Source organism: Pristiophorus japonicus, chromosome 6 (assembly GCF_044704955.1).
Source record: "Pristiophorus japonicus isolate sPriJap1 chromosome 6, sPriJap1.hap1, whole genome shotgun sequence".
In the NCBI taxonomy this organism is placed as follows: Eukaryota; Metazoa; Chordata; class Chondrichthyes; family Pristiophoridae; genus Pristiophorus; species Pristiophorus japonicus.
Genome location: NC_091982.1, coordinates 258241188 through 258267675, shown reverse-complemented (window position 1 = coordinate 258267675; position 26488 = coordinate 258241188). Strand labels below are relative to the sequence as shown.

The following is a 26488-nucleotide window of genomic DNA, read 5'->3' as shown; positions in this document are numbered from 1 at the left end:
AATGAAGCATGTAGGTCTCATTGGAAAGGCAAACAATCCTGTCTGGGATTGATCACCTTTCCCTAATAAAGATTTGGGACCTTTTAAGACCCTTAGCAGGATTCAAACCACCTCTCAGCTGCTGTGAGTTACACTGAGGCCTATAATGGGCGGAATTGCTATGGTAGACCAGTAACTCCCCCAAGTGGGTCTCCTTGACTTTGTGGGATCTTCTGCCCATGGCCCCATCCCTTCTTGAGTTTAAAGAGCTACAGCAAATAAGGTGGAATCATGGTGTAACTGGGTTCCACTGCAAATTCCTGCCCCTCTGGCTGAAAATGGGGCTCTCCTCCCTGTCCAGCCTCAAGAATCTTGGGGCCATAGTGGTAAGCTGATAAAAATTGCAAAAATACTTCCAGCTAGAAATTACTGGGCGATATTAGCAGATGAATCACTAGTGCATTTGTACAGCATTTTTCTGTCTGCTATCCACAGAAATCAACCCATTTATTTTAGAGCAGTTCGGGTTGCCACAAAACTAGCAGGCAGAGGGCTAACATACAAACGTGCTAAAAATTCATCCACTAATATCGCCCACCGTTGTTTCCAGCCTTTACTGACTGAAATTAATTTCAAGTTTGAATAATTGAAACCACAGTGTGACTGGATGAGTAGCAGGAAAGAACCGATGTAGGGAATGTGTAGAATGCTAAGGGAACAGTGAAGGATTCTGGAGCCACTTTGCAAGCTGAGCATCCAGGAAGTTTAACAATCATGAAGCTATTGATCCATCCATAATCTAATGAAGGCCCTTTTAGACAGCTTAATAAAGCAGAAATTCAACGTAAAAGCTTTTTTTTTTTCAGATCAGCCTCTTCCGGAATGTTTTTGCAAAACTTGCATTGTTGCAGTAATAGATTTATTCATTGCTCTACTTGTAAAACTGAATTGATTCATCTTTAATGCACTGGAATTCTATTATCTGAACCATCACTACTGAACCTCTGCGTGATCTACCTGCATGCAGGGCTAACAGGCAGACTTCTCTCAGGTGCCCAAACTCCCAATTATCTAAAATAATTACATGTCCTCCCAGGCAATTCTAATAACGAATGTCTTATATAGCACAGGCCTCAGTCTGACTAGCGGAAGGGAGCTTCTGGTCCACGTATGATTGGCCAATTAAAGAACTATTATTTGCTCGGATGTTGCAGTGGGTTTCGAAGCTCCTTTTCTAAGTAGCTGGAAGCTGGGTCAATTGATGAAAAATAGAAATGGACTGTTGGGTTTGCATGCGTTAGACATTGTTTATGTTGCCCTTTTTTGCTTTATGTAGCCTTTGCATGTGCTCTGGACTGATCACATGTCTAAGCCTAGAAATGGTTTAGGGTTATTTGTGTTCAAATAAATATATTTGTATTTCTGTTCAAATCCTGAGATTTTTATACTTGTAATGGCTGATCTTATGAGGTAATTTTAATAACATTACATAAGAAATAGAAACATAGAAACATAGAAAATAGGAGCAGGAGTAGGCCATTTGGCCCCTCGAGCCTGCTTCGCCATTTAATATCATGGCTGATCTGATCTTGGCCTCCACTCCACTTTTCTGCCCACTCTCCATAACCCTTGACTGACTTATCGTTCAAAAATCTGTCTGTCTCCCCCTTAAATATATTCAATGACCCAGCCTCAACAGCTCTCTGGGGTAGAGAATTCCAAAGATTCACGACCCTCTGAGAGAAGAAATTCCTCCTCATCTCCGTTTTAAATGTGTGACCCCCTTATTCTGAAACTGTGTTTTAGATTCCCCGCAAGGAGAAACATCCTCTCTGCATCTACCCTGGCCAGCCCCATCAGAATCATATACGTTTCAATAAGATCACCTCTCATTCTTCTAAACTCCAATGAGTACAGGCCCAACCTGTTCAACCTTTCTTTAGAAGACAACTCCTTCAACTCAGGAATCAACCTAGTGAACCTTCGTTGAACTGCCTCCAATGCAAGTATATCCCTCCTTAAATAAGGAGACCAAATCTGTACTCAGTACTCCAGGTGTGGTCTCACCAACGCCCTACACAGTTGTAGCAAGACTTCCCTACTTTTATACTCCATCCCCCTTGCTGTAAAGGCCCACATTCCATTTGCCTTCCTAATTGCTTGCTGTACCTGCATGCTAATTTTTTGTGTTTCATGTACAAGGACCCCTCAGATCCATCTGTACCACAGCATTTTGTAATCTCTCTCCATTTAAATATTAATTTGCTTTTTTATTCTTCCTGCCAAAGTGGTTAACCTCACATTTTCCCACATTATACTCCATCTGCCAAATTTTTGCCCACTCACTTAGCCTGTCTATATCCTTTTGCAGATTATTTGTGTCCTCCTCACAACTTGCTTTCCCACCTATCTTTGTATCATGAGCAAATTTGGCTACATTACACTCAGTCCCTTCATCCAAGTCATAGATTGTAAATAGTTGAGGCCCCAGCACTGATCCCTGTGGCACCCCGCTAGTTACAGTTTGCCAACCTGTAAATGACCCATTTATCCCGACTCTCTGTTTTCTTTGGATTTTGTCTTTATATGATAGTGTAAAATGGGCGATAGCAATTCAGCTGCCCATTATACATCTCTCCCAGTCGGGGAAAGGTCAGTGAGAAATCAGCTTGTCTCTGTTAGGAGCACTTTTGTCTCTTGGTTCTTTTTCCCTCCCCAGCAGGGATCTCAGCCACCTGCTCCATGACTGCCACTGTACTTGATTAATGATGGGAGAAGGGAGAGGAAAGCAGGCTGAGTTCCCTGCCTTTTGAACACAGTGCCGCCAACCCACAGTGAGAACAGAACAGGGGTGCCAATACAGACTCAGCAACAGTGAAAAGTTCACTGAAGACATTCAAGGAGGAAGATGTTCTGAACTCATCTCTCTTTCCTATGCATTCCTCACACCAGCTGACATTTTATGGGCTCACTGACTCAAATCATTTGTTTTACTTGTTATGTTTAAATGTCTCTCATTCCCTATCTGGTGTTGTGAGTACCCTGCTACAGCAAGATTGGATTTTCCTTCTGTGCAGTAGCAAGATCCCTCTGCAGAGAGCTCACCCTGTGTGTATAATTTACCCTGATCCAGAAAAAGTAGTCAGAGTTACAGTAGCAGGCAGAAGTCCCACCTCAAGCAATGGTATTGAATTTATATAACACCTTTCACGACCTCAGGATGTCCAAAAGCATTTTACAGCCAATGAAGTACTTTTGAAGCATAGTCACTCTTGTACTGTAGGAAATGTGGCAGCCAATTTGCATACAGCAAGTTCCTACAAACAGCTTTGTGCAAATAACCGGATGATTTGTTTTAGTGATGTAGTTTATACGATAAATATAGGCCAAGAATTGGCCGAGAACTCTCCTTCTCTTCTTCAAAATAGTACCATGGGATATATTATATCCACCTGAGAGGGCAGATGGGATCTCACTTTAATGTCTCATCTGAAAGATGGCACCTCTGACTGCGGCACTCCCTCAGTACTGCACAGAAGTGCCAACCTAGATTTTGTGCCCAAGTCTCTGGAGTGGGACTTGAACCCATGACCTTCTGACTCACAGTTGAGAGTGCATCCATTTGCCACGGCTGATACCTCTATAACTCCCACAGAAAAATCCAGCCCCGTGGTCTAGTAACTCTGTGCACCCACATCTCAATTCCTGGAGGTCAACTCTGTCAGCACAAGTGTATTTGGGCATAACCCCCACCCACCCTAGCCCAAAGCTGGAGACACCATCACAAATTCGAGGGGTAGAGTAACTTGCATGACTCGGGTGGGCACATGAATGGGTGCTTCAATGGCACCTGCCCTCCTGCTCTGAAGAAAAAAATTACCAAAAAAGTCTTTGCTCTCAGCAGAACCTTTATCCCTGCAGACTACATTAGTCTAGCAAAGGTTTGTGGCTTCTCAAAAGACCCCAATGGAACTTATGTCAGCTCTCAGCTTGAGTTCTGCTGAGGCCTATCAAAGACATAATGGGTGGAATGAGAAGACCAGGAACTCCCCCAGATGCCCTCATGATATTTGGGAGTAGACAGAAGATCCACCCATGGCCCCATTCACCAGTATTTAAAGGGGCAAACCTAGTAGAACCACCCCAGATTCTTGACCCTGTGAGTGGCAATCTTTGTTTTCTGCCCTCTCCAGCGCCAGAAATTTGAGGGCCCATGTAATTTTCTGACACAATTACAGGCAATTACATCAAATGAGGGAAACTACTGGGCCAGATCATCCCCAAGGAAAATAAATATTTGTAAACAGTTTTGCATAACCCTCTGGCTAGTAAAGCTCTTTTTCAAAGATACAGTAAATCTGAACCCAATCTTTAAATCACATTATTTACAGCTGACTTGAGCTAATTTGACCTGATATTCTGGGTCAGCACTGAGGGAGTGTTATGTTATGAGGTGCTGTCCATCCCATGTCTGACTGTTTTTCTCATACAAATGGACATGACAAATCTATGTCAAACAGAACTGGGAAGATCTCCATGATATCCTGATCCATAATCTTCCTTCAGTTAATACAAAAATGTAAAAAAGCTGTTTAACTGGTCATTCGTTTCTTTACTGCTTGTGGAACGTTGCTGGTGCAAAATGGGTCCCGCATTTGTATACATAACAGTAACTGCACTTGAAAAGTAAATTGTTGTGTGAAGAGCATTAAGACAATTTGGCTTGATGAGGTACTATATAAATGCATACATTATTATGATGCAAAAACCTTTGACAAAGAGTAACATACTCATACACAAAACAATAACATAAATCATATTGAAAATCTTCACTGTGCTACTTGCTCATGACGTCTCTAAGACAAAATGATGGATGGGTCTTCTCCCTCTGAAAACAAAACAAGTCTGTCAAAGGACTTCACAAAGACAGTGCCCATTTAACAATTACTCTCAGGGCCAGTATATATTTCTATCTTCGGCTGCATTAGATTTTCCTGTTCCTAAGGATTAATGCTAAATTAGAGATGAGATGGTTAATACAGCTGACACGAGCACTGAAGAACAGAGCAGCCACTAACGTATCGGATAATAGTTTATGAATTGCAATGCAAACAGCTTACCAAATGACGTCATGCTTTCAAATAGAATTCTTGTATTTTGCATAGCCTGACATCTGACTGTCCTCTGGGGCAAACCTGGGCTTTTGACATTATAATGCCATTAGCTGTCATGAGAAATCATCTGGTTGAACGTATTTAACAATATCTTATTGTTGGACATGTGATCAGAAAGAATGTAAATAAAAGTGTATACCATGTTGTATGAGGAAACAGATGATTATTAAGCTGCATGGCCCCAATTTTGCGATCCCAGCAAAAATGGGGATGTACGGGCACATTGCTCTGGTGCACCAATAGTCATTGCACAGGATGGACTGTGCTCAATTTTTGCAACATAAAGTTCTGTCTCATGTTTTCAGTAAGCTATAAAACCCGCCCAGAACGCTTGGCCCACAACACACTCAGTTGGTGGCATACTAGCACTCATGTCTTATGATGTCTTGGGTCTAATTTTGTGACCCTCATTAGCTGCGCTCTGGGACTTACTTGTGCAGTTCCTCGTGGATTTTGGGATTCTTCTTTGCACAAGCGGTGGACTGTGAGTATTTGCAGTGAATTAAACAAATTTTCACGTTTGAATATCTCAAATGGAAACACAATTTTGACAGAACTTGCTGAGTCCTATTGGATAATTTAAAAATAATTATGTTCATATACGTGCAAGACTTCTACAGCTACAATCCCTCTATAATATCCTGACTCCCCAAAGCCTTTCTAGCACCTACAAGGCACAAGTCAGGAGTGTAGTGGAATACTCTCCACTTGCCTGGATGAGTGCAGCTCCAACAACACTCTAGAAGCTCAACACCATCCAGGACAAAGCAGCCCATTTGATTGGTACCCCATCCACCAACTTCAACATTCACTCCCTCCACCATCGGCGCACCATGTAGACCATCTACAAGATGCACTGCAGCAACTCGCCAAGGCTTCTTCGGCAGCACCTCCCAAACCCGCAATCTCTACCACCTAGAAGGACAAGGGCAGCAGGCGCATGGGAACACCATCACCTGCAAGTTCCCCTCCGAGTTACACACCATCCTGACTTGGAAGTATATCGCCGTTCCTTCATTGTTGCTGGGTCAAAATCCTGGAACTCCCTTCCTAACAGCACTGTGGGAGTATCTGCACCACACGGTCTGCAGCGGTTCAAGAAGGCAGCTTACCACCACCTTCTCAAGGGCAATTAGGGATTGGCAATAAATGCCGGCCTTGCCAGCGATGCCCATGTCCCATGAATGAATATAAATAAAAATACTTCAGTGTAACAAGATCACCTGTAATGACACTCAAGTGCAATGACATCCCTCTGTAATGATGTTCCCTGTCAATGCATATAAACTCTGAAATCCGAAAGGTTTTTTAGCTGAATGTTTCCTTTCCAGTCTGTAATGGATCAAGAGCATTTTAGGCCAGAATTTGTGCTGATGAGTTTTTCCAACCATATTATGACCTTTACTGTGCTTTGCTCAAGGCAATCTGAGGCCGAACATTGACTTCAAGTAGGGCAACTGGATGTGCTTTCATTTTATATATTATCATGACTGCAAATGTTCTAGGTAGTGAATCACCTTTGAAACATTGAGGCTCGGACACTGGGGCTTAGTTGATTGCTTCAGTCGGGCTGCGTATAAAGCTTCCCAAATGAATCCTTAGAACTGCAGGACTTTGTATTATGTCAGGCATGATAGTTTGCCAGCTCTGGTTGCTAAAATTATTGAAATAACAGTACTTATCGAAGCTCTGCTCATAATTTACATTTTCCTCCATCTTCACTTTTCCTCACCTGTTCTGTGCACACTTCTCCAGCCAAGAGAGTGATCTGTCACGCTTCATCAGCCAACAGACCATTGACTCACGTGCCTTGGCATGATGAGAGCAGCTGCCCTGGCAGTGATGGAGGTCAATTTTCCAGCTGATATTTGGAGTAAAATAAATCCCCTTGATGCTCCATTATGCAGATGATCTGAGGTTGGACACTTCGCACATTGGTAAAGAGCTGAGTAGTTGTATGAAATGTCACTTTGTCCAGCAACTTGTCTGACTGCAGGAGTTCCGGTTTATTTAGCAGGGTAAGGGCCCCTCGCAGTAACTGTGTAGAGTTGCAGTTTAGTTAGCACGGTAAGGATTATTCACTGTGTAACTGTGTAGAGTTGGTGTTTATTCACCATGGTAAGGATTACTCACTGTGGGCTCAAAATTGGGCAGGAGTTGCTCCGTTTTTTTTTTGGGAGCAACGTGATTTTTCTGGAGTATCTTAAAAATCCCCATTTTGCACATTCAATTTGCGCCAGTGTAAGTGAGATAGTTAGGATTTTTTTAGCTTAGTTTTTTTTTCAAAAGGGGGTGTTAACAGCCACCTACGCCCGTTTTGGCCATTTAGGCCACTTTGGACAGCTAATAGTTACTCCAAACTAACTTAGGCCAGCGTATGTGGCCCCTTGTGAAAACCCTTGTGGAGAGTTAAGAAATCAGCGCAGGTAGGTACATCAGAGACCATTCGGCCTGAGATCAGGGCGGCAAGGGAAGTGGAGAAGACCTTGCAAAGCACTAAACAAAGCACAACAATTAATAAGCATTCAAGAAGACATAAAAACATTCAAGAAGAAATAAAAAATAAAACTAAGTCCTATCTTCATGTCAAAACTTGGCCTGGGTAGTCAGCGGGCCGGCCGGTGCGGGAGGCCACTTGGCCGGGGATAGGTGCGGGACAACAACGCACCGAGAGGACACTCGGCCGGGGATAGGTGCGGGACAACAACGCACCAAGAGGACACTCGGCCAGGGATAGGTGCGGGACGACCGGGAGAGCGCTCGGCCAGGGAACTGCCTGCCGACATCGAAGCACACACAGGCTGACTGCAGGAAGCTACCTCACGGACAGGCTGCAACAGGCTGGGTGGGGGGGGGGGGTGGGGAAGGGGTGGAGGAGGAGGGAGAAAGAAGTCACATGACTGAAGGGGAAGGGGGGGAAGAGGACAAAAGACCTTTGGGTGTGGTCCATATACATACCTTGGGGGGAGAGAGAGAGACAGAACTGTGAAACTCTGCTGTGCTGTGCTGCCCGCTTTCCTAACATTGCATCTTCTTTGAAAGTTTCACTTTAACTTTAAGTATGGGTGCAATAATATCAATGCCACACCTTTTGCGAGCGTTCTGCATCATTGTGCTTTGTAGGAGACAATTGATTAGAGCTCATCACATCAGGAACATCAGAGCCCGTAGGCTGCTGGGCAGGAGACCTTACCCACCTCGGCAATTTCGAGTCAGGTGATGCAGAATGTGTCATGATGCTGTGTTTCTGCAGAGAAGTTGTCTGTGAGATCTGTGAGTTGCTGAGACCAGACTTATAGCCGAGAAGCGGCAGGTGGACTGCTTTGTCTGTTGAATTGAAGGTTACAGCTGCACTTTCCTTCTATGCCTCAGGATCGTTTCAAGCTACAACTGGAGATGTGTGCACCATCTCTCAACATGGAATACATGTCTCCATTCGCCAGGTCACGGCTGCACTGTATGCATGGAGGAATGACTTCATCAAGTTCCCAATGACCGCCCAAGCAATCCATGACAGGGCTGTTGTGTTCTCAAGGATTGCTGACTTCCCAAAGGTACAGGGCTGCATTAATTGTGCCCACATCACCTTGCGAGCACCTGTGGAGGATGCCGAGCTGTTTCAGGAATAGAAAAGGCTTCCACTCCATTAATGTGCAGCTCGTGTGTGACGACAAGCAGCGCATCATGTCAGTGGATGCAAGATACCCTGGCACCACCCACGATGCGTTCATCCTACGCGACAGCGTTCTATCTGACATGTTTGAGCAGCAGCCAGAAGGGCAGAGCTGGCTACTGGGAGACAAAGAGTACGGCCTGACCACCTGGCTCATGACGCCCCTACGTGTAACCCGGGCGGAAGCTGACCATCAATACAACGTGTCGCACATTATGACACACAGCATCATAGAGAGGACCATTGGCATCTTGAAACAGCGTCTCCGATGTCTGGACCATTACAGAGGCTACTTGCAATATTCCCCTGAGATTGTTGGTCAGTTGCATGCTGCATAACTTAGCCATCATGAGGCAGCAGCAGCTGATAGTGGAAGAAGAAGACCCACCTGCGGTGAGAGTGGCTGATGATAATGATTTGGAAGATGCAGGTGACGAGCAGCAGGAGGTGGAGGAGGAGGAGGAGGAGGTGGAGGAGGAGGAGGAGGTGGAGGAGGAGGAGGAGGTGGAGGAGGAGGAAGAGGTGGAGGAGGAGGAGGTGGAGGAGGAGGAGGTGGAGGAGGATGATGACGATAATGAGGAAACCATACCATTGCCTGAAGCTGGAGCAGGATGTCGGAGGAGGGCGGACCATTGTGCTCCTTTAACGATTGCTCGAGCCTTGCGCCAGCAGCTCATCCGTGAACGCTTTACTGATGCCTGAGGGCTCAACAACAACTATTCCACATGGACATGTTTATTTTTTGCTGTTGTTCCTAAATGTTGTATTGTGTTAATGGAACATAATTCAGTTTTCATGTAAAATATATTTTATTCAAAAGTTTATGTACTTTAGTGTAATAAAATAATTCTTGTATCAAACTTTACTTTAATATGACTCTTTAAGATCACTTAAATTTTAAGATCACTTATAAAGTTGTAAATTTACATAACTTACAAAATGTGAGAACATTTACACTCTAAGATCACTTAAAAACTTTAAGATCACTTATAAAGTTATAAATTTACATAACTTACAAAAAACTTTCAATTTGAAAACAGTTACAACAGTAACATCCACAACAACAACAGCAGCAAAGAAAGGCTGCACCCATCTCTCATCTCCATCTCGGTGAATGTGCACTTCTTCATGGGCAGGGAGGGGATCAGGTGTTAATGTGGAGGGCCTGGCTTGGTTCCCTTCAGAGGCTAGTGTGGGGATTGCAGTGGGAGTGGAGGTGCATGGCCTGCGCGTGTTCCTTATTGCAGCAGCTAACTCACACATGCCCTCCCTGATGGCCTGTGCCGTCCTTTCCACTACCTCTGACATTCCCCTCCCTCATGGACACTATTCCCTCACTGATGTTCCCAGAAATCGTACCCATTTCTCGTGCGATTATTGTTACTTCTCCCGACAGTCCAGTTACCTCATCACCCACCCCACTGATGGTGTCCACGAGTGATCGGGTAAGGTCAATGCTCTCCGCACTCAATGCCATGATCTAAACCACATCTGTTACATCCTGCATCTCAGGAGAGCGTGGTCGATTTCTCCTTACCCTCACCCTGGATCTGCCTCATGGCACGGCCCCAGTGGGAGGCACAAGCTGGGACGGTGGGGCCCTGAGTGTTCCATGCTGTATCCCACCACCACTGGGACCCTCAACCTCGGACGCTGTGAAACCCTGGAATGTCACACCAGAACTTAAACCACTAATCATGGACGGGCTGAAATCAAGGAATGTCACACCAGAACTCATGGAAGGGTTTAGCAACATGAAGTCCATTCACGTGGCCTCATCCATATTCATTACAACATTGTCCCCTTCATCCATCTCCATCCCCACCCCTCCCAAGTTGGTCTGCAGGGTTAGGCTCGTACGCATCGGAATCTTCTTCTGGATCTTCAGGATTGGCATCGGGTTCTGCAAAATATAACAGAGCAGTCAAATGGTTAGCAGCACAGGAGGGGGCAGGAAGGGTGTCATGAGTAGGCTCACACATAGCAGGTAAGGCAGCAGGTTGATCGAAGGGCCACGATGAATTTTCACGACTTCCCCTCTCCCTCGCGTGTGGGCCCAGCTTGTGCAGTACTGATTGTTTTTCTCCAGGTAGGACCCACCAAAGCAGCGACCCTCCCTTGCAAGGGTGTCAGTGGGTGCAGATTTGGCGGGCCTCCTCCTGTTCGAGTTCTTTCCCTTTTGTTGTGGGACAATTTCTTCTGCAAAGATGAAAATGCAACTTTTTAGAGAGGATGTCTTTCTGCTGGGTGGGACACATACAGCTGGTCACATTTACAATTGCAATTGCATTGAATAAATGGAAAAATTACTTACACTAACTACTTGACCAAGGTCCTGCCATTTCTTTTTGCACTGGCTTCCAGATCCCTGAGTGTTCACCACTGCGCAGTAATCTTCTGCAATTTGGTTCCAGCGTTTCTTCATTTCTTTGGGTGGCACTTTTGTGTGACCTCTGTTGCTGGTATCCAGCTCCTGCCATCTATTCTCAATGACATTAACTAATATCTCAACTTCGTCATGCAAAAAATTCTTTGTTCTTGGTGCACGATGTTGCATTGCTGTATTGAATTGACACACACAGTGACTTTACCAAACACACAGTCCTTATTTTGCATCCAGCAATGATTTTCAGATATACAGCACTCCTTCTGGAACTTTTGACATGGAACTATCGACACAGAATACTCACTGCTTCTTGATTCCAGCAGCTGATTTATTCCACAGCACTCATTCTGGCACCAAAAATTAAGCAGCTTCGTTTCCCTTTAAAGATGGCCGATTGCTAAAGTTCTGCGCTACTGCGCATGCGCGGACATCACGACCCGACTCCAATGCGCATGCGCAGATGTCCCGGCACTGTTTTCAGGGCAGGACGCTGGCTCCGCCCCCCACTCCACTGGCCATGCTGCGCGACGACCGAGGAGAGACCGGACAGCGTCCAAAGTGGGGAGCGATTTTATCGGAGCAGTTTTCCACGCAGAAAGTCATCTCCCGTGAGTGCGCCGAAAAAACGGGTGGGCCAATTTTGCGCCCTGTGTCACTGTGTGGAGTTACTGTTTATTCAGCAGGGTAAAGATTACTCACTGTGTCACTGGATGGAGTTGGTGTTTATTCAGCAGGGTAAGGATTACTCACTGTGTCACTGTGTAGAGTTGGTGTTTATTCAGCAGGGTAAGGATTACTCACTGTGTCACTGTGTAGAGTTGGTGTTTATTCAGCAGGGTAAGGATTACTCACTGTGTGACTGTGTAGAGTTACTGTTTATTCAGCAGAGTAAGGATTACTCACTGTGTGACTGTGTAGAGTTGGTGTTTATTCAGCAGGGTAAGGATTACTCACTGTGTGACTGTGTAGAGTTGGTGTTTATTCAGCAGGGTAATGATTACACACTGTGTAACTGTATGGAGTTACTGTTTATTCAGCAGGGTAAGGTTTACTCACATTTGGTTCAATTTTCCCCAAAGCATTTTTTTGGCGTACTTGAAGAGTTACGACCGATTTTTTTGGGGCCCATGTACGCCAACATAGAAACATAGAAAATAGGTGCAGGAGCAGGCCATTCAGCCCTTCTAGCCTGCACCGCCATTCAATGAGTTCATGGCTGAACATGAAACTAAAGTGTTGTAAGTTTCCCCGTTGGATCTCTTCATTTTGACATGGCCTAACCCGAGGGGGGGCGGAGCCTTGATCTGCGCCAAAAAGATCAGGTTGCCATGGTAACCAGGGACACAATGCGATCCCTCTCTCTCTCTCTCTCTCTCTCTGTGTAAACCGGCGAGCAACTCTCTTTCTCTCGGGACCGGAGTGTGTGTGTGTGAACCGGTGACTGAGAAGCGGACTGGACAGCCTTCGGGCGGGGTTGGAGGTAAGTTGGTGCCATGTGTTTTTCAATTCTTTCTGTGTGTCCGGGCATCTGCTGCGGTGCTTCCCTTACCTGCACCGATTTCCTTAACTCTAGGGAAGGTTTCTCAGGACAGACCACATACGCTGGCCTAATCAGAACTGGAGTAACTCTCAGCTGGCCAAACTTCCCTAAATGACCAGACGTAGTATAGGTGGCTGGTTACACCCCCTTTGGCTGAAAAAAAACTGACTTAAAAAATTCACAACTAACTGATTTGCTGGTGCAAATTGATTGGGGAAACTGGGGATTTTTAAGTTAGGGCAGAAAAAGCAGCCTGCTCAACAAAAAAAACAGCGCAAATACTGGGGAAAATTGAGCCCTGTGTAACTGTGTGGAGTTACTGTTTATTTTGTCCAAATGTCTCCTTTTTTAATTAAGAAAAATATTTTGTCGTCTGCCTCGAGTCCACTCTGAGCTCCCGCAAAAGCGATTCACCTCCCTCCCTCCCTCCCTCAAGGCAGGCTTACCGATACAGCCAGGAATCGTTCCAATATCCAATAGCCCACCCGAAACAGTCAAATGACCCTAACCCCAGGAAATCGACAGGGTAAAGGCACAGACATTGGGCGTTTCACCAAAGTACCAAAAGTATAAGGACTGTGGCGGGAGGGTGGGGTCTCCCCTCCTGACTATTTAACAAGATAAGGGTTACTTGCTGCGGATCTGTAGGTAAAGTGAACATATCTGACAGAGATGTTTGATGTCACAACAGGAATATTATAATTGTGCAGAATGGACAGAAAGGTTCAGAATTAGCCTTTTATTCTGAGAATCAATATTTTGCATCCATAGAATCACTTATTTTTGATCAGGAGCCAACTCTCACATACTCTATGGTAAAATCAAAGGCAATAATCTTCTATTCCTTAGAACTGAAACAACAAAACCAATAGTCAATTGCACAGATGCATTTCAATTTAGATGATTCTTTTTATCTTGAAATACAGTTGCCATAAGTGAGTTCTTTGGTCTGTTGCTCTATTTGTAGTCAATGTTAGGCTGCAGAATGGCTGGCACACAGTTCCATTTACAAGAAGCCTTGACAGCACTGATTTATTTGGGGCAGAGGTTAAGTACAATTGAACATTTTCAATTCAAAGGAAAGACGCATGACATTGTGTAAAAATTAACAGGCAGCACTAACTTCTTAGTCAGAGGCTTTAAAATGGCATTGACTTCAGAAAGTAAAGCATGTGCTGCAGCGTTACACCATGTGACCCACAGACCGACTGTGTGCTGCAGAGCGACTCTGTGTGACCATCGGGTATAGAGCATGTGCGGAACAATGGCATGGTGGGAGCGGCAGGCCCATTGTGTGCTGTACAGTGACTCCATGTGGCCATCTGGTGTAGTGCATGTAAATGTTCATCTGTACTTGACTCGAGTACTGGCTGAACAATGACATCCTGCAACCAGCAGCTCTGTTGTGACCTGTACAACTATAACATGCGATCCACACTCCAAAATATAAGTACAAGTTCGCATAATGGCAGGTTGGAGGCGATAACCCATTATTACTGTAATTTTGCTGACTGTGCTGGGTTAGGGGGTGGGGCATTGATGGGATAATTTCACCATCAGTCCAAAGGCATACAGTGAAGTAGGCATACAACCAATATTGAACAGTGAAGGGGGAAAATGAATTAGTCCAAAGCATTCAGTCATTTTATTGAATTACAATTACTGAGGGATCCAGTACAGAGTGTGTCGCCCAGCTACCGTTTACTCTTGCCGATGCTACAGTCTTCATTTTGCCTGAAAATGTTTGACAGAACAACATATGTGGTTATAAATTTGGTTGGAGGGTTCCTAAGGTGCTAATGTTGGGCAGTCGCTTAATTTAGCGGTGGAATGTTTTTAGCGACGGGAAGATCAAAATTCAGTTTTTGCGTCCTGACAGTGGAGTGGAGCGCTAAGGGAGGCGTTCCACACTTCTCTTGGGGCGCTAGGCCGGGTGAGCAACTGAATATCCCGTGCTAAAGAACCGGCTTCGCAGTGCCCTCAGAGAGGCCTCCCTGCAACAACAAAAAAAACAGAACAAAAAAAACACAAAAACATTCCCGATACATTACTCACCCCCAAATAAAATATATATCAATCACACTTACCTCATGCAGTCATTCCTTCCCTGAGCGCCCCACGACAGCTCTGCGCACCAGCTTTCTACGGCGGTGTCACCACAGGGCGCTACGGGTGCAGCTCAAACCAAATGTTGCTTCCGTGTCGATACCGGGGGCGTTGCACACCGGCGCTATGCTCCCAGGCGATTCTCCTCAGTGCCGCCAGTACCGGCACACGGAATTTGCCAAGCGGCGCTAATGCCGGCGCTCGCAGCCGCAAACCCTTTAGTGTCCCTGTGGCGCCCCTCGCATGAGGTGCTATCTGTCATGTATTCAGCTGTCATTGTAACCCATGTATAAGCTGACCGAAGTTGTACACCTTGAGAACGTTGACCACAAGGGGGCGAACTTGTGGGAGACACTCCTAACCTGGACTTTCAGGTATGAAAGGGGAAGCTCCACCCACCTTCATCACTTCAGGTCTTGGTAATAAAGGTAACTGGTCACAGAGTGACCTTCTCGCAAGTATGGGCCTCGTGTGCATTTGTACTGTATAGTAAGGACATATAATTGGCGACGAGAAACTGGGATTTAAACCATGCGAGCATGGCCACTAGCAGCACAGACGAGAGGTACTGTGTTGGTGATGATTGGGACGATTTTATTGAGAGACTACAGCAAAGCTTTGTCACTAAAGAATGGTTGGGACAGGATTCGGCCGACAAACGCAGGGCTCATCTCCTGACGGTTTGTGGATCCAGGACGGACTCCCCGATGAAGGACCTTCGAGCGCCAGAGAAGCCGGTGGACAAGACTTTTAAAGAGCTCAGTAAGTTGATCGGGGAACACTTTAAACCGGCGAGCAGCATGCACATGGCGAGACACCGGTTTTACACGCACCGGCGGCGAGAAGGGCAAAGCGTTCCAGACTTCGTGGCAGACCTCCGGCGACTGGCGAGCCTATGTAAGTTCCCAGATGCATGCAGAGCGGAGATGCTGAGAGACTTTTTTATTGAGGGCATCCGGCACGCTGGGGTTTTCAGGAAACTGATTGAAACCAAAGACTTGACCATGGAAACAGCGGCTTTGATGGCCCAGACATTTATCTCAGGGAAGGAAGAGACCAGAATAATGAATGACAAAAATCTTGGCTCAAATGCATCAAACGACCAGGGAGTCAACATTGTTAACGTGGGACACAGTTCTCTAGGCAGGCAAGAACAATCGGACATGCTCCAGCATGCAGTCGAACCCAAAGGGGGAATTCAACCGAAACAATGGCTAGCTGAACGGCGTTTCGTGCATTCGCAATGGGCAATGCGACCAGTAATGGGGCCATCAACACCTGTTAATGGTGCACTTAAGGACAGTTACAGAGAGAGTCAGAGATGATCGAATGGTAATGGACCTTTTGTTTCCAACAACGGGGCCTCCAGCTCATGCTGGAGGTGTGGACGCAAACACCCAGCCAGAGCTTGCAGGTATCAGCAATATACCTGCAGAACCTGCAACGTCAGCGGTCACTTGGCGCGTATCTGCAGGAAGCCTGCAGCCAGGTTGTTGTAGGAGGAGAACGGGCCCGATGTAAGCCCTACGAGGCCAAATGAATACTGGGGGAAATCGCTGGAAGCTGAAGTTCAGCGAGTTCATGTGGAGCACAAATACAGTTCTAATACCAGGACACCACCGATAATGATGAAAGTGCTCCTCAATGGCATCACAGTACTAATGGAGCTAGACACAGGGGCCAGCCAGTCCCTGATGAGTATCAAACAGTTCGAAAGGTTGTGGGTGTCCAAGGCCAGGAGGCCAAAATTATTGCCGATTGACGCACAGCTATGAACATATACAAATGAGATCATTCCGGTGCTAGGCAGCGCCACGGTAGTCGTGACCCACAAAGATTCGGAGAACAGGTTGCCACTCTGGATTGTCCTGGGGGACGGTCCCGCACTACTGGGGAGGAGTTGGCTTGCTGTCATGAACTGCAAATGGGGCGATGTCAATGCAATTTCTTCTGTGGAGCGAGTATCATGTTCACAGGTCCTGAACAAATTTGATTCATTATTTCAACCCGGCATCGGCACTTTCATGGGGGCCAAGGTAGTGATTCACATAAACCCGGAAGCCAGGCCAGTACACCACAAGGCCAGAGCGGTGCCGTATGTGATGCAGGAAAAGATAGAATGCGAATTGGACCTCCTGCTGAGTGAAGGCATCATCTCGTCAGTCGAATTCAGTGACTGGGCGAGCCTGATCGTGCCAGTGCTCAAGGCGGATGGGTCGGTCAGGATATGTGGCGATTACAAGGCCACTATCAATCGGGTGTCATTCCAAGATGAGAGTGGAGGACCTCTTTGCGACGCTATCTGGTGGAAAACTTTTTTCAAAATTGGACCTGACCTCAGCTTACATGACCCAGGAGCTGGTGAGTGAGTCGAAGAAGCTGACCACCATCACGACACACAAGGGGTTATTTGAGTACAACAGATGTCCGCTCGGAATTCGTTCGGCCGCCGCGATCTTTCAGCAAAATATGGAAAGCCTCCTCAAGTCGATTCCAAGGACGGTGGTTTTTCAAGACGATATCCTCATCACGGGTCGCGATACTGAAGAACACCGCTACAACCTGGAGGAGGTGCTACGCAGACTGGACCGGGTAGGGCTGCGACTGAAAAAGGCGAAGTGTGTCTTCTTAGCTCCAGAGGTAGAATTCCTGGGGAGGAGGGTAGCAGCAGACGGGATCAGACCCACTGCATCCAAAACGGAAGTGATCCAGAGAGCACCCAGACCCCGTAACACGACGGAGCTGCGTTCGTTCCTGGGGCTCCTGAACTATTTTGGTAACTTTCTTCCCAAATTGAGCACGCTGTTCGAGCCGCTACACGTGCTCCTACGCAAAGGTCGCGATTGGGTCTGGGAAGACAGCCAGGAAAGGGCTTTTGATAGAGCACGCAATTTGTTATGCTCCAACAAACTGTTAACGTTATATGGTCCGTGTAAAAAACTTGTTCTAACGTGCGATGCGTCGTCCAATGGGGTCGGGTGTGTGTTGCAGCATATGAATGCCAATGGTCAGTTACAGCCGGTAGCTTCTGCCTCCAGAAGTCTGTCCCAGGCAGAAAGGGGCTACAGGATGGTAGAAAAGGAAGCGCTAGCATGTGTATATGCAGTAAAAAAATGCACCAGTACCTGTTTGGCAGGAAATTTGAGCTGGAGACAGATCACAAACCCCTAACGTCCCTTTTGGCCAATAACAAGGCCATAAATACGAATGCATCGGCCTGCATACTTACGTTAGCCGCCTATGACTACACAATTCGGCACAGACCGGGCACTGAAAACTGCGCCGATGCACTCAGCAGGCTCCCACTAGCCACCACTGAGGGGGCTACTGAGCATGATGCTGAGATGGTCATGGCTGTTGAAGCTTTCAAAAGCGAAGGCTCACCTGTGACAGCCCGTCAGATTAAAGTCTGGACAAATAAAGACCCGCTACTGTCTTTAGTTAAGAAATGTGTCCTGAATGGGGACTGGGCAACCACGTACGGGGCAGGCCCTGAGGAATTTAAACCGTTTCATAGGCGCAAGGATGAACTCTCGATTCAGACCGATTGCCTGCTGTGGGGAAACCGAGTAGTCATGCCCCAGATGGGCAGAGAGGTGTTTATCAGAGAACTCCACAATGAGCACCCGGACATTGTCATGATGAAGGCAATTGCCAGGTCACACGTTTGGTGGCCAGGGATAGATGCAGACCTGGAACTTTGTGTTCGCAGGTGCAACACGTGTGCTCAGCTGAGCAACACACCCAGGGAAGCTTCCCTTAGCCCCTGGTCCTGGCCCGCCAAACCATGGTCACGCATCCATGTGGACTACGCAGGTCCTTTCATGGGAAAAATGTTTTTGGTTGTAGTAGACACCTACTCCAAATGGATTGAGTATGCCATTTTAAATTCAAGCGCATCCTCTGCCACGGTAGAAAGTCTACGGGCAATGTTCGCCGCCCATGGTCTACCGGATATCTTGGTCAGCGATAATGGCCCGTGCTTCACAAGCACTGAATTCCAGGACTTCATGGCAGGCAATGGAATCAACCATGTCAGAACGGCACTGTTCAAGCCGGCCTCAAATGGCCAGCCGGAACGAGCAGTGCAGATAATCAAACAGGGGATGCTCAGAATCCAAGGAGGTTCCCTACAAAGCCACTTATCACGCCTCCTGTTGGCCAATAGATCCCGACCACACTCGCTCACAGGGGTTCCACCTGCAGAGCTGCTAATGAAAATGACACTCAAAACCAGGTTATCCCTTATACACCCTATTATGAAAGAAATTGTTGAGAGCAGGCGTCAGTCACAATGTGACTACCATGACAGGAATGCGAGGGCGTGATGTATTGATGTCACTGACCCTGTTTTTGTCCTTAATTACGCTGCAGGGCCCAAATGGCTCGCAGGCAGTGTGATTGCCAAAGAGGGGAATAGGGTTTTGGTAGTTAAACTTACCAATGGACAAATCTGCCGCAAACACATGGATCAAACTAAAAGGAGGTTCAGCAACCCCATAGAAGAAGCAGAGGAAGAACACAATGTAGAGTTTACTCTACCACAGGTGACCGAACACCGGAACCAAATGGAGGCACCGCAAACAGCAGACACTCAGGCCAGCGCCCAACAACTGGAGCCCCAACTCAGGCGCTCTACTACGGAGCGTAAACCACCAGAGAGACTTAACCTGTGATCCCAATAAGACTTTAAGGGGGAAGGTGATGTCATGTATTCAACTAACACTGTAATCCATGTAAAGCTGACCTAATTTGTACACCTTGAGAACATTGACCACAAGGGGGTGAACTTTTGGGAGATACTCTTAACCTGGACTTTCAGGTATAAAAGGGGAAGCTCCACCCACCTTCATCACTTGAGGTCTTGGTAATAAAGGTAACTGGTCACAGAGTGACCTTCTCTCAAGTATGGGCCTCGTGTGCATTTATACTGTATAGTAAGGACATATCACTATCCAACCGAATTTCTCCCCCCTGAAGTATTTGTAAATGTGTTCTCTTCCATGCACTCAGTTTCATTTTAGCTTCGTTTTAAAATTGCTGAGAATGCTAACTTAGGTAATAGATTCGAACAACAGGCGTACAGGCTGATCTTTTTGCATCAACCCTAACCCCGACCCATTTCCCTGCATGGCTGGGTCCTGGTGGAATTGCGGCTACGAGAGGGAGCCTGCCAGTACAAGGGCGGACAATCAGGCAGTGCTGCAGCAGGGATAGAAACATAGAAACATAGAAAATAGGTGCAGGAGTAGGCCATTTGGCCCTTCGAGCCTGCACCGCCATTCAATGAGTTCATGGCTGAACATGCAACTTCAGTACCCCATTCCTGCTTTCTCGCCATACCCCTTGATCCCCCTAGTAGTAAGGAGTACATCTAACTCCTTTTTGAATATATTTAGTGAATTGGCCTCAACAACTTTCTGTGGTAGAGAATTCCACAGGTTCACCACTCTCTGGGTGAAGAAGTTGCTCCTCATCTCGGTCCTAAATGGCTTACCCCTTATCCTTAGAATAAGGATAGCGAACCACTCGAGCCTGCAAGAGACCTTAAAGGAGCAAAAGCACCTCAAAGATAGGACCATGACTCCCACTGAAGGCCTCAGCAAAGACCTCAGCGGGTGTTTGAACCCATATCTACAGGGATTCCCATACTGTACAGAAAGTAAAATGCCAGGTTGAATACAGGAAGGAAAACTGCTAAACTACCAAGTCAACAGGATTTTCACCTCCTGTTATTTCCTGCAGATTGTAAAATGGCTTCATCCCATTTCCAAGAATCTAAAACACGGCTGTTGACTAAACCATTCAAATGCCATCACAGACTGCTTAGTTATTTGGTAACATATTTAACCATGGAGTGGGGGTGGGTTGTTAATTTTGGAGAAAAAGTCAGCATGAGTACAAAACAGGAAATCCCATTTTGTACCGATGCTGACTTAATATTAACAGGCATGAATGTCACAGCCTACACCACCGCCAGCATAATTTGTCTTTAAAAGTGCACAGAAATAATAAAATAATAAGATCAGCAAATATTGTCACAGATATTTCACCATATTTATACTTGTTTCCATGTCAGCTGTGGCTCAATTAGCAGCACCCTCACCTCGGAGTCAGAAGGCTGTGGGTTCAAGTCCCACTTGAGAGACTTGAACACAAAAATCTAGGCTGACACTTCCAGTACAGTGCTGAGGGAGTGCTGCGCTGTCGGAGGTGCCGTCTTTCAGATGAGACATTACACCGAGGCCCCGTCTGGTCTCTCGAGTGGGTGTAAAAGATCCCATGGCACCATTCTAAGACGTGTAGGGGAGTTATCTCTGGTGTCCTGGTCAATATTTATTCCTCAACCAACATAACAAAAACAGATTATCAGGTCATTATTACATTGCTGTTTGTGGGAGCTTGCTGTGTGTAAAATGGCTGCCAGTTTTCCTACATTACAACAGTGACTACACTTCAAAAGTACTTCATTGGCTGTAAAGTGCTTTGGGACAACTGGTGGTTGTTAAAGGCACTATATAAATGCAAGTCCTTCTTTCTTTCTGTGTACATTAACTTTCAAATGACTGGAGAAAAACTGGTGGTTCCTTTTGGCCAAGAAAATGCACAGCAAAACATTTTGAATTTACAGGAAAAATAACGGGAAATTCAGCTTAATATCCCAGAAAGGTTTGATTGTGAATCTTGATTGAAAATCTACCACCAATCTCATGATCTACAGGGCTGTAGTAATACCCGCCCTCCTGTATAGATCTGAGGCATGGACGATGTACAGAAGGCACCTCAAGTCGCTGGAGATATATCACCAACGATGTCTCCTCAAGATCCTGCAAATCCCCTGGGAGGACAGGCGCACCAACATCAGTGTCCTCAACCAGGCCAACATCCCCAGTATTGAAGCAATGACCACACTCGATCAGCTTCACTGGGCAGGCCACATAGTTCACATGCCAGACATGAGACTCCCTAAGCAAATGCTTTATGCGGAGCTCCTTCATGGTAAACGAACCAGAGGAGGACAGCGGAAACGTTATAAGGACACGCTCAAAGCCTCCCTGGTAAAGTGCGACATCACCACTAACACCTGGGAGACCCTGGCCGAAGACCGCCCGAGGTGAAGAAAGTGCATCCGGGAGGGCGCTGAGCTCTTCGATCTCAACGCAAAGAGTGTGAAGACTGCCAAGCGCAGGCAGCGGAAGGAGCGCGCAGCAAACCAGCCCCACCCACCCCTTCCCTCGACGAATGTCTGTCCCACCTGTAACAGGGTCTGTGACTCTCGTATCGGACTGTTCAGCCATCAAAGAACTCACTTTGGGAGCGGAAGCAAGTCTTCCTCGATTCTGAGGGACTGCCTATGATGATGATGATCTGCCAGCAATGGGTTGAACTGGAACATTAGCACTTCTTTAAAAAATAATACACTGGCACCTTTTCAGTCATGCAGTGGTTGTGGTTCTTATCCATTTTACGGAATGTCCCGATGCATTTTACTGGGCTAAAATATACTGACCAAACTTTCAGTCTTTTTCAAAAACAGTTGACATTGAGGTCTACGTCGCAGTTCCAAAATCTGAACTAAATGCAGGTAGTAATGGAATGCATAATCTAGGCTGGTACTCCAGTGCAGTCCTGAGGGAGTGTTGCATTGTCACAGTTGCCATCCTTTAAATGAGGTGTTAAAGTGAGACCTGTTCTAGTGGTTCAGGTGGACATAAGAGATCCCTATTTGAAGAAGAATAGGGAATGCGCCCAGTGTCCTGGCCAACACTTCGCCTTCAATCAACAACACCCAGAGTGGATTAGCTGGTCATTCACCCCATTGCTGCTTATGGTTCTTGCGTGCAAAATGGCTGATAAAACAACAGTGACTGTGCTGCAAAAGTAATTCTTTGGATGGGAAACGCTTTGGAGAAGTCCTGAGAGACATGATCAGGTGCTATATAAATGTAACTTATTTCTTTCATTCCGTGATAACTGTGCACAGAGATGAGATAGATACTGCAGATGTGTCTGTCATAGTCAAGTAAAAACAAGATAGTCTTTTGATTCTATGAGCTATTTTTCATATGATAATTCATGTCAACAAGTAGGAATTTAAATGTAAGCGTGTATTTAGCTCCCTGACACAATGACGTGTGTAGGAGGGTGGAAGTGGAAGGAGATTGGGGGAGGGAACTGCTCCTGCTTTACTCTCACAGCTTTGACAGATATTGGGAGAGGCAATAAATTAAGTGTTTTTTAAAACATCAGTGCCACTTGTCATTAATAATTCAACTGCGATTCTGTTCTACAACCTTCAACCACTTAAAACCCGACAGGTACTGCAAGGGCGCACGCTGCCAATTTCACTATTGATTCGGATGATGTGCACAGCATCCCTTGAAATATCTTGTTTATTTTCAATTTCCAATTCTAGTCCATTCAAAATGTAAAATTTGGTTTTGACCTTAAAGCCATAGTGCTACATAATTTACACGTTCCACCACTTGTTGGAAGCTGGAGAATGTAAAAACAATCCTAGCCTGACATGTGATGAAGGTTTGAAACCAATGTCCGGAAGCCATGCCTTCTGCTCTCTCATCCCCGAGCTTAGACCGTACAATTGGCAGAGCTCTACAACTGAGGGAGAGGGCAGGGCACAACATCGAGGTCAACATAAATCATGTGTCTATGAAACCAATCTCTGCTACGTAACACATATCTTCATAACGCCTGCATGTTACTTGGGAGAAAACAACATTTTTAATGGGGACCCTGGTTTGAAGTTGTGAGTTATTTCAGCTCAAGGAAAGTAATTTATAGCCATCATGTGATTGGCATGTCCAGGTCTAGGTTCGAGAAACCTTTAAATATCCTGATAGTCATGCTGGACATGTTTAGACAGAGGCTTTTTGGGAAATGGATTATAATTAGGTGATGAATTGCAGTCACATAGAGAGCACGAAGTAATAACACGCACTACGAAACAGATAAACGGCACCACATGCTAGGTAATTTATCAGTCTCCTGTGGGTGCTTTATTTTGCACACTCACACAATCATAATTTATTGTTGTTACCTTCTGTCTTGAAGATATAACCATAGAAATTGCTGTTGGCAACACCAGTGAAAGAACACTTGGAGCTAGATTTTCATCTTTACTGCCTGGGTACTAAGCATCACTTCACTGTGCTGGCCAGAGTACGGAAAGGAAAGTCTGGTGGGTAGGATCACAGCCCAGTAACAGAACTGGCCTGATGTTCCCTCCATTGAAATGAATGGAAGGAAAATCATCAGGTTCTGTAAGGGGCTTGGAAACAGCCTCAATTTCTGAATGTAACTGCACATACATACAATTGTACTTATACATAGAAGGACCACACATACATATCTCTCCTCCCCCCCCCCCCCCCGCACTGCCCCGGCATTCTCAGATTTACTTAATAGCAAAGGACCTCCAGACATCCACTAGCACCACTCCATGCCTGATGGTATTGGTTTGATTGGCCTCCTGTCCAGGTTCAGCTTCCTTGTTTCTATTACCCTTTTACATTTAGCCAAGGGTCTTCTTTGTTTACATGTTCTATCAGGTGCTGTTTATTTTGTGATTGTCTATTGTCAGGACATGACCCAATAACTAACCTCCATCAGAATTGTTTAACACTAATGCCACAAGGGTCGGTTCGTTTCCTTGATTGCGTGAATGGTGTTTGTGAATGTGATGGTTTATGACACAGTGGTACTACGTGTTGGTGTACCAACAAACAGTGTGGGGAGCAGGATCTTGTGGGTTCTCTGATGACCCCAAATATCAATCTCCTAAGCTCAACTAAGATGCAGGAGCAGGCAAGGTGTTGAACACAAGACGTGTAATTCACAGGGTGACTGAATATGATCATCTCTCAAACAGCAACTCGAGCACTGTTAAAAAGCGATATATTTTTAATTCACTCGCAGGATGTGGACATCAAGGAAGACAAAAATAGTCTGAGGTGATCCTGAACATCTATGTAGGGGCCAGAGTGAGTCAGATGGAATAAATAACACTTTATCATTTCTATTTTATGTTCTAATGTTCTGATATGATTGAGATCCTTGTACCATTGAAAGTATTAACTGATCTTGAAAAATATCATGTTGGAAAATGTTGAGTGGCAAAACTATTCTTCACATCAACAGGGAAGTGATGAAACTGCTTGTCATTGCATCAGGCTGAAAAAATAGAATGAAGATTCATCTTCAGCCTTATAACCATCTCTCTCTTGGTTCAGCCCGACTGCCTGCCTCTCTTCTGCGGTTACATCCGAACCAGGGTGTCCCTGGAGATGGAGCACGCGGTGTCCACCGGTACGTTCGTGGCCTTCCGCGAGAGGTGGGCACCGGAGGGACTGGCAACCAAATTTTAATTTGAACCACGTAACGTCTAAAGTTTCATTTGTTTATTTGTCGGTTTAGTGCCCCTTTAATAAGGGGGCACTTGTATTAATGTTCTACTAAATATAGTTGTAACCATCTCTTGTTGCTTTTCCTCCAGGCTAGGTGGCGATGTTGGAAAAGGAAGTGAAGGCACTTGCATGGGAAAACACTTTCGTATGGGATTCATGACACTGCCCGCTCCTCAAGACCGCTTGCCACATCCTTGTGCCAGTGGCTTTTCAGTGAGGTCACAGTCACTTCATTCTGTGGGGGGAGGTGATGATGAAAGCCACGCCTGTGCACGCAAACAGCCGCCTCCAAAACCCAAACGAGCCCCAAGCACAAAGCTGAGTATCTCGGCAGAAACCGTGAACGTTGGGTTTGCAGGAACGCCAGGATCCGGAGGGACACTTGTAGGAACAGGATGGCCACCAGGAACGGGAGGGGCACCAGAAACAGCAGGAACATCGGGAACAGAAGTGGCAACTGGAACAGCACTGAAAGAGCACGACAAAAATGCAGGTGAGCAAATTTTACACCCCAGGTTATTAAAATTCTACGAGGACAATTTTGACTTTGTGCAGTAGTGTAAAATGCGTGATAGTAAATCGGCAGGCCCGTTTTACATCTCTCCCAATTTTTATTTCCATTGACATCAAAGAGGGCACAATTTTAAATATTTTGTTAGGTGAGGGTATCAATTGATATGGAACAAAGGTAGGTTAATGGAGTTGCGGTGCAAATTAGCCACGATCTAATTGAATGGCAGAATAGGCTTGAGGAGCTGAATGGCCTATGCCTGTTCCTACATTCCTTCCAAACTTACTATGGGCCCCTATGCTATTGTCCGCTTCAACCGACATTCCTCCTCTTCAAGACTGGCACACTGCCTCTTGAGGCGCTCCTAGCTCCCCCAGCATGCCGGTCACTTCCTGATGATGCAAGCGGACCAATTGCTCGTAGTCCAGTTTCAGCATGGTGGCCGTTGCTATTGGGCTCAGTTCCAGCACAAACCAATTTCTGGGCCAGCAGATAGGTTTTTCCAGCTGGAAGCTGGACTCAAAAAGAAACAAAACAAAAAGTGAAAAATCGTGCGCTATTCAGGATAGCGTGGGGTGTTTTCATTGTTTTGTGTTGTTATGGAAAGCATTGTGGGAGATGTTTAAAAAAGGTCTGAATATTTTTTCACTCATGTATTCTACAAGATAAATCAGCTTCTTGATTTGTCATTGACC

General features: G+C 45.9%; 1 protein-coding gene across 1 annotated transcript in view; it reads left to right on the top strand.

Annotated features, from left to right (window-relative positions):
• nyap2a (neuronal tyrosine-phosphorylated phosphoinositide-3-kinase adaptor 2a) overlaps positions 1–26488 on the top strand; it is a 141731-nt gene that overhangs the window by 42941 nt on the left and 72302 nt on the right. Inside the window, exon 2 of the mRNA XM_070884128.1 lies at positions 25372–25775. Coding sequence (XP_070740229.1) covers positions 25372–25775 — 404 coding nt within the window. The remainder of the gene's footprint in view (positions 1–25371; positions 25776–26488) is intronic.